This window comes from Octopus bimaculoides, chromosome 2, assembly GCF_046866305.1.
Source record: "Octopus bimaculoides isolate indiv1 chromosome 2, ASM4686630v1, whole genome shotgun sequence".
NCBI classification, from domain to species: domain Eukaryota; kingdom Metazoa; phylum Mollusca; class Cephalopoda; order Octopoda; family Octopodidae; genus Octopus; species Octopus bimaculoides.
The window spans coordinates 111,236,538-111,246,537 of NC_142929.1; the positions used below are offsets into that span (position 1 = coordinate 111,236,538).

A 10,000-nucleotide genomic window follows, 5' to 3' on the forward strand; every position below is an offset into this window, starting at 1 on the left:
TTAGACAAATGAAATACTTGATGGAAAAAGGCGTGAATATATATGAAACGCAATAACAATCAAAGAATGTGTGTAATGAAAAGAATTATAGAGAATTTGCCGTTTCATGTCATACCCTTTATCAAAGGAAAGGAAAAGAATTAAGAGCGGTTAAGAAAAGGAAACAGAAAGGATACCAAATTCATGACGCCTGTTTACATCACAAGCTTAAAATTAATTTTAAAAAAGGCAGTTGGAGTGATGAGTAATAGGAAGGAAAGTGCAAGCATGATCTTGTTATGCCGAGAGTAAGTGGGAGAAGAGAAGGAGAGGGAGTGTGATAGTGGAGAGAACAGGATGAAAATGAGCAAGAAAGAGAGGAGAAAAGAAGTGAAAATAAGGTAGTGAATAAGGAAGGGAGAGAATGAGCGAGGGAGAAAATTGAGAGAGAATAGGAAAGGTCAAAATATCGGTCTGTATATAGTGTAGTTAAATGTTGAATGTGTCATGTATGTAGGTGTTTAAAGACATGTAATACCGACAAGAAATATGAAGATCGTGTATTTATGTAACAGGCATTTATACAATCTCAGTCCTCCAGCTCGGATGTGAATACATATACATATATACATACACACATACATCTACGAAGTGCGTTAGATAGACCATTGAAGAGATGAGATATTAAAGTGAGAGGGAACACTTGTGTGGGGGGTGCAATGCACAGAGGCGGACATTTTTATTAGCCACGGCGCACAAACTGACGGACCATCAACTGGGATTGGGTCTCAAATTTGTGATCATGACTACAGAAGAGGCGAAGGCAGAAGAATAGAGAGTAGGGGATGGAAAGTCTTGAGTGACTGAATGGAAGAGGCAAAATTGAGGTAAGACTGGGAGCTTGGTTTATAGAAGAAATCAGAGTAGAAGGTTGAGTAGTCAATAGTGACAGAGAAGTTAAGGAAACTGACAGAGGAGAGAGACAAACAATGGAGGTGAACTCAATGACGAGGTAGAAAGGTGTTGATTTACAGTACAGTTTTATGATCAGACCAGTAAATGTACCTAACAAGAAACATGTTAGCGTAGCTAGGGACCGTTTTGATACAGCTGAGATGGCTTTGATAATTAGAATCTCTTGGAAAGAGCTGAAGGAGCTCTTTCAAGCTCATTTTCGGTCAACTCTGGTGTGCCTCAGGGTTCTGTTTTGTTCCCCACTCTTCCTTCTTTATATCAGCGACCAATTTGAGGTCACATCCAACAACGTCACGTTCTTATGCACACGGCACAACCTTTCATTCGAACTATGCATCATCCATAACACAGTCTGGACACTTCACGCCAAACTTACATAGCTTCCGTCAATAAAAAGAAACAGAAATTCTTTAAGAGCACCCTCAAGCAAAGCCATGCCAGTCATGTTCCTTTTAACAATAAAAACTTTAAGCACTACTCATATCGAGATAATACCACGTTTTAGCTGAGTGACACTCAGCTAAAACCCACACAGTCGCTCCAATGCAGGATATCACCATTAGCCAAGATCTCTCCTGACAAAAGCATGTCTTTATCATTAAATGCAAACTCCAATGTGCCTTCTACGTTGGTGAAACTAGAGCTTGGGTGATCACTTTTGCAAGCACCTTTCCAATATTCTTTAATGCATTCCAGAAAATCCATGATTAACTATTTCGTCACACGATGTCCGCCTAGCACAAGGCGTCGCATTCCATGAAACACAAGGAAGACCACCTCATGCTGTTAGTATATCCTGGTATTTCTTGAGTTAGGCTAATGTTAGATATTATTCTTTTGGAGGTAATTGATTGGAGATTTTCATGATATGGATGACAAACATTACAATATAGGCAATAAGAACAGCAAGAGCTGTAAAGAATTAAAAAGTAGAAAAGGAGTGGGGAAGAAGAAGAAGAAGAAGAAGAAGAAGAAGAAGAAGAAGAAGAAGAAGAAGAAGAAGAAGAAGAAGAAGAAGAAGAAGAAGAAGAAGAAGAACAACAACAACAACAACAACAACAACAACAACAATAACGACGACACTGATAATGGTATGTAATGTTTAAGTCTATCGAAATTTGAATTATCTTCGATCCCTCAGGTCTAATAGGTAATCTCTCACCATTATTTCCTTTTGCAGTCGTTCTTTATCTTAACTCCTTTTCTTCGTTTTTTTGGCTGCTCCTATATCCGTACAGCGTCTGTGCACTTTGTGTGTACTTAAGCATATGCGATATTCAATTATAAACGTTATGATGTTCCCCTTAACTTCATAAAGAAGAATGGTGAGTTGGCGAAATTTTAAGTAAGATATTTTATCTTTGTTGATTCCCATTGCCAAACACATACGAACACGGACACGCACACGCACACACACACACATACACACACACACACACACACACACACACACACACACACACACAGTCTGTCATACCGGCCATGATGAAATACCACAAGGTATAGAAAATACGTATTCGCCTTTATATATTTAATCCTTTATATTGAACACTCAATATTTCATCTATTCAATAAGACATATTCCATATATTCAATAAGACATTCAATACTTTATTTCATTGTACCATCCATTTTTATTTTATATTATATATTGTATATTATATTATATATTGTATATTCCATATTCTATATCCCACATTGGTTTTGCAGGAATATAAATAAAACATAAAAAACAGACAGTGTTGGAACTGTTTTAAACAAAATAATATATTCCTCTATACACAATCATACAAAACCCCTTTTTTTGTATTTATTTTTACTCGCATATATATATATATATATATATATATATATATATATATATATATATATATATATACTCGGATATATGGGCAACCAAAAATCGAAGAATAGAAGGTAAATATAAAAAGAATATACACCCACATACATATCTTGCTCTCTTTATTTACATGTCTCTTTTCTTTTTCTTTTTTTTTTTCTTTTTATTGTCATTGGATGCCTCTCTCTCTCTCCCTTTCGTTCACTATTTCCGTTTTCCTAACAGGGTGGCTGAATATGTAAGTCTCGACCAGATAAATGCGAAGTTAAATGTGAAATGATATAAAATTGCGCGTATGTGTGTGCACGAAAAGAGAGGGAGAGAGAGAGAGAGCGGGGGGTTATATAAAAGAGCAAAGAAGGGAGAGAGAAAAACAGATGGTGACAATATGACAAAAGACTACAAATAGCACAGTGTCAGGAGACCAATTTCGAAAGAGCAGGTGATGGATCATGTGACCAAGAGACAAGAGACACTACACTGATATTTTAGTCATAGATGACATGTTTGCATGGCATATCATTATTTGTACTTTCCTTTTTATGTCACATATAAATCTAACAATTATTAGAAATCTAACAAGTATTAGTGATAAAAATAAAAGCCGATTTATTGTTTTCAGGGGCGCTTAGAGACCCCACAAATATATTGAAAAATATTCAAGATATAAATGTGCATTTGTGCCAGTGTGTGCGTGTGCGTGTGCGTGTGTGTGCGTATGCGTATGCGCACGCGTGTGTGTGTGTGCATACGTGTATAAAAATTATACATTAGTTAAAGTACACAAAAACATACCCACATACGTACACACCCACATACACAAAACACACACGCACAGGTTCACACGCTCATACAGAGTGTTATGGACATACACATGCTCAGATTCACACACTCTCATACACAGAGTTATGGACATACACACGCACATATATATTATATATTACATAACATATAAATATATAATTATCTATATATACATAGAAACATATGTGCTAGCCTATGTATCTCTCTCTCTCTCTCTCTCTCTACCTCTTTCTCTATATATATATATGTGTGTGTGTGTGTGTGTGTGTGTGTGTTCAGGATTAAATGAAAAGATAACAAACGGAAAAATATGATATACCTGTATGTATATATATATATATATATATATATATATATATATATATATGTATATATATATATATATATATATATATATATATATATATATATATATATATATATATATGTATATATATATATATATATATATATATATATATAGTAATAAAATGATAGTAATAAAATGACCTGATACTACTATGACCAGTGAAACCTCTAGATTCTAATACTTTTATAGCCTTGCCCATGCATACTGCTTACACCTTCCCTCTCTTTAGAAGTAATTGTCCCTTTGCTATCACCACTAGATAAGAAACAATAGAATTCTGAGACAGTTAAAACTTTTGTCTAGAATCAATTACTAGCCTGATAGACCCTGCTATGTCAAGATGGACTTATATATTCTTCCTCTGCTCTCTCCCACTTGGTTTTAATATGTTGCCACATTTGTAATATGTCTTTTTTCTACATTTTTTCGTGCAGCTGAAGATTGCTCTTCATATTGCATTTAAGGTAATGCTCACATTACTTAAATAAATTGAAGTAGCATGAAACGTGCGTACTGCAATCACTTTTGAAATCCGTGTTGCTTATTATTTGATATATATATATATATATATATATGTATGTATATATATATATAATATAAATAATATATATATGCACATATACATATATGTGCATACTTACATCTAGACGTATATATGTATATATATATATATATATATATATATATATATATATATATATATATATATATATATATATATATATATATATATATATATAGATGCATATATGGGCACAGGACATCACGAAACGTGTACAACAAAAAGTTATGAAGTACGAGTACATGGGACATGATCTATTCTTTCGAACGACGAAAGACACAAACGGTAAACAAAACAAACAACATAAAAACGACCCTTCATCAGTTGTTGGCTATTTTTCTAGTCTCGTATTTCGAGCATTTAACAACAATATACGCTTTCGATAAAACAGTTGCTCCCGCAAAGCAAATTAAATAAAATATGGGATTTTGCGGAGGGTCAAAATTGGTAACACAAACAGGACAGTGAAAACAAACAGGAAGGGCTGCTAAGCCTAAACGAGGTTGTGGTGGCGAACGCAGAAGTCGGTGTTGTAACACAACATCCATGCTACCTTGGATAGGATTTGAAACAGCCAACAACTGATGAAGGGTCTTTTATTATGTTGTTTGTTTTGTTTTCCATTTGTGTCTTTCGTTGTTCGAAATAATAGCTCATGTTCCATGTATTCTGCTTCGCATTTTTTGTTGTTGTACACGTTTCGTATATATATATATATATATATATATATATATATATATATATACGTATAGATGTAAGTATGCATATGTACGTATGTATATATGCATATATATGTATTGTTTATATTATTATATGATTGAATGTCATGCATCCTCTTTCAAGTAAGTTATATATATATATATATATATATATATATATATATATATATATATATATATATATATATATATATATATATATATATAATTCAAATTACGATGACCGTAAACGAACAAACGAAGTTCGCTTTTAGAAGCGTTGAGATGTCTTAGAAAGTTAAAGAAGTGATTTTAAATTCTCAAACGCAGGATAATGCTAATAATATAGCCTGAACAGAATAAGCTACCCCTATTTTGCATACATATATTATATTATATTATATATATATATATATATATATATATATATATATATATATATATATATATATATATATATATATATATATAATTTTTTAAAAACTTGTAATAAATAAATATACGAATATATACTAAATACACGCACGAACATATGTATGTATGTATGTATGTATGTATGTATGTATGCATATGATTAATAGCAACAGAAGCAAAATTAATGCCAAAAGGCAATTTTTAAATCCTATCCAAGTTAGCATGGGTGTTGTGTTAGAACACCGACTTCTGCGTTATTTACCTTGATACGACCTCTTATATGGATCCATAGTGCTCTCATATCTCTATCGTTAATAGATGAGAATCGTTTGTTAGGGGCACTGGAACTGCCAAATCATGTGATTTCGACCTGCTCAGTCTCTTCAATAGCAGACGACCATTAGCGACATAACAGACGAATCCTACTGCCGACCATATATAGAATTTCACCATCTTTCCAAGTACTCATGCTGTGAATAGCCAGCAAGCTTATTAAAACTTAATTAGTAAAGACAAAAGTAGTATTAATACCAAAGCGTAATCTTTTGTATCCAACTTAACGTGGATGCTGTTTTAGAACACCGAACACTGAGTTATTTTCCTTAAAAGCACTTCTCATATAGATGCATGGTGCCACAAAAAAAACAGACCTCGTGGAAATCACGTGCTCTGGCACCATACATTCATATGAGAAGTTCTCGCAAAGTAAATGATGCAGTATTCGGTGTTCTAACGCTAATCCACGTTAAGTTGGATATAAAGACTATCATATACATATATATGTGTTTGTGTGTTTGTGTGTATGTATGTATATATGTATGCATGCATGTATTTATGTATGTATGTATCTATGTATGTATACACACATATTTATAGAATAAACGCAGATAATGGATTTTATACATTTACTGAAGGCTTACATATGCTTCCAATAAATATTGGAGAGATCTAGTTCCATAGTTCAATCGTATTAATCAATCTATTCATATTCGATCGACTGAAAAGACAGAGAACAGTCCCTCACAGTCATCTTCTTCAGAGCTACGATATTCTAACTACAAAAAGAAAGGAATTTGAAAATTAGGTCATCTGATTTAACCAAGTATCTGACCATTTAACCAAGTATCTGTGCAAGCCAACAGGAAAGTTGGGATGTAGTAGCAGTCAGCGTCAGAGAACTGTAAATCTGACTATGAAAAGAATTGAAATTTGACACCTTCCTATAATGTTCAGGGTTGTTGGTCTGGCTCTTTACGTTCTGAGTTGAAATTCCGTTGAGGTCAGCTTTGTTTTTCAACCTTCCAGATCTCCATGAAATGATGTGCCAATAAAGTACTGGGATTGATGGTATCGACTAATCTCCCCATTTTCACTCAAAATTGCTGGCTTCGCGCCTAAATCGTTAGCCATCGTTTGACCCAACGAAGCCAGCAGAATCATTAGACCGCGGGAAAAATACTTTGGGGTATTTTTTCAGGCTATTTACACTCTGAGTTCAAATACCTCTGGTTCAACTTTGGCCTTCCTTCCTTTTTGGGGTAGATAAAATATAGTTGTTCCACTATTACTGTCGAGTGGAATTATTTTCATAGTACTAACCACAGCCAAGATATCGAACGGAATTATTTGTTTCTCTAGTTGTTTGTTCGATTCTATCTATCTAGTTTCTGCAAAGTTACACAAATTATACCAACTAAACCTTCCCCTCAAATTTGCTGGCCATGTAACTATCATTATCGTTAAAGGATAATAAAAAGAATATTCTTATTCAGCACACGAGCAACAGAGAGTCAATACGGCGATGCAATAAAATAACAATGTAAACGACAAGAAATCAGTTTTAATATAATTTAATTTATAAGTTTCATTTTATAAATTCTTAAATATATGTTTGTGTTTTTTAACATTTTCTCCTCCAGAGAAAAAGTATTAAATTTGGAACAAAACCAAAACGTTACATTGCCATATTAGTTGTATTCACAGCAAAAATCCATTTGAAGTTTTAACTCGCTCAAAAATATTTAGTGTGAGATGTGTGCTTGCGAGCATGTGTGTGTGTTGTGAATATATATGTACGATGATGTTCCTCGTTTACAGAACTAAACTATACACATTCATATAATCGATATCAAATCTCTCCAAGTTGATAAAATCAACTGTTGCAGAAAAATGTTTGTATTGCAAGTAAATTAATTCAGAAAATAAGAAACTAAATTCTATCCACATTATGCTTTTATTGTTATATATATTTTTTCAACAATGATTCACAAATAAATATTTTATAAGTTAAATTATAAAATAAATCTAAAACTATATGTTATATGTACATAAGTTTTTTAATGTTTTCTAAATTCAAAATTGGTTTAGTAGAAATACAGATTTTTTTTTATTCTTCTTTTTGCCAGTTTTTAATGTATTTTTCGTTTTGCTTCTTTACCCTCATGTTACAAGTTCGAACATCCTTAGAAATATAACAGCAAGGACTTGGACTAAAGTTCCTCGACTAGACTATCGATATAATTACTAGAGCTGTGTCAGTTCTACTTTCAATATCAGATTGAAATTTATAGTTTAAGATAAAAAACAAATAATTAATAATATATGGCGTTTGACTTCATACTTTACTGATGTAGGACATGAAGATGAAATGATTTGACAAAATTTAATATCAGAACCTTCTAATATGCTAATAAATCGATATTCCATAAATCTCGGTAGCAAAGCGATAATCTCCCACGTTTCTTATTCGCTTTTAATGCCAGTTTGCTTCTCTCGAGCCGCGAGTCCTTTGGAAAATTCAAGTCATAATATCGCATTTGGCTTTTACATCCAATCAAAAAGCTTACAATATAAAGCAGTATGGAATTTGATAAATAACTTTAATTGTATTCGGCCCTTTTAAATTCGTGCCCGTATGCTTCTGAGAGTTAATTCAAACTTCTTCAGAGATAATAGTGATGAAAATGAGGCGAAATATCTCCAACGAAATTTGGAAACAAAATGAACCTTCCTCCACTCCACTCAACTATCATCTTCTACAATAAATTGAGTAATTTAAAAGATAGTATATTTTATTGCAAGGATTTTAGCCAGTCGAGTTGATACATCAAGCCTCCTCACCAAATAGTCGCCAGTTCCTTGACTCTCACCAGCATTAAAAAGAGGACAGTTAAATCGACTAAACCCTCCTTTAACATAATGAAGTCGTGTACTTTTCATAAAAATCATCATTATTATCGTTTGAAATATAGCATCCCCCAAGTTTGTAATTTTTTCTCTCTTGTATAGTTAAGCTTCTCTCCCGCTAATGCATTTTATTAATTACCTTCGAGCCTTTTAGCAATTATAGTAATAGCTTATATAATAAATAGACAGAGTACCTTTTACGAGTTACAATAGTTAACTATTGTATTCTTTAGAAATGGTTAACTATTACCGATTGACTATTAGCCAGTCAAGCAGCATTCTTTGTTTCTATACTTATTTTCGCTTTTAATATATATTTAATTGTAATTCATAAACAACATGATAAAAGAAAAAAGGGAACCAAGACTTGTGAGATGTTGTCGATTAGACAGTTGAGCATGACATAGTTTACTGTGAATGTAGATGCATAGATGCATTTAAAAAATGAACACTTTGTTGTCGGATTGAAGATTTGCCCAAAATTTTTTAACATGAATGTTATACTCAGTATTATTCTCCAGCAATTCTTTTTCAAAATGTAAGTAAACTTGACATATAACTATTATTTCATATAATTCACTTTCATTTATTTACCATACTTTATGATGTTTTACGTAATACATTATATAATAAATTTAAACACTTATAACCAACTGCATATGAATATACAGCACCTGAAATAACTACGATAGAATTTTAACAAGTAGGTACAATAAAATTATAACCATAAATTAAATTTTTAATAGAACACAACATACTTCTAGCCATCATAAATTAATACTAAGTACGCGGTGCAAGAAATAAACGCTTAGTCAATGAGGAAACTCTTTGGTACCGAAAATTAAATGCAGAATAATTAAAGCTTCACTTACCAGAAATTATGTTGTAATCAATTCTTTTCTGAGTATTTAACTCAGATGGTGTTTGTACAAGACGTCCAAATATTAGTCTGTGATTGCAAGCTTCAACTCTGTAATCCATTGTATCAGGTTCATCGAAGCAATATTTCTCGTATGACAAATTTGTTTTCTGTTGACAATTTTTTTCACCACTAAGGGTTTCTATATTAGGGTCAATTATTAGAGTTACTGTTGTATGGGCCTTATGGTTCTTTAGTCCATGCCTTAGTGAGGCGAGAACGGTCAACCGCAAAGAACACTCTACACCTGTGGAAAGGTTAAGTAATAATAACA

General features: G+C 32.6%; 1 protein-coding gene across 8 annotated transcripts in view; it reads right to left on the reverse strand.

Annotated features, from left to right (window-relative positions):
* The window catches only part of LOC106879437 (proto-oncogene tyrosine-protein kinase receptor Ret), a 355,783-nt gene that overhangs the window by 164,566 nt on the left and 181,217 nt on the right, over positions 1-10,000 (reverse strand). For all 8 annotated transcript variants that reach the window (XM_089347496.1, XM_052978606.2, XM_089347497.1 and 5 more), the window contains one exon: positions 9,680-9,973. In XM_089347496.1, the coding sequence (XP_089203622.1) occupies positions 9,680-9,973 (294 nt within the window). The remainder of the gene's footprint in view (positions 1-9,679; positions 9,974-10,000) is intronic.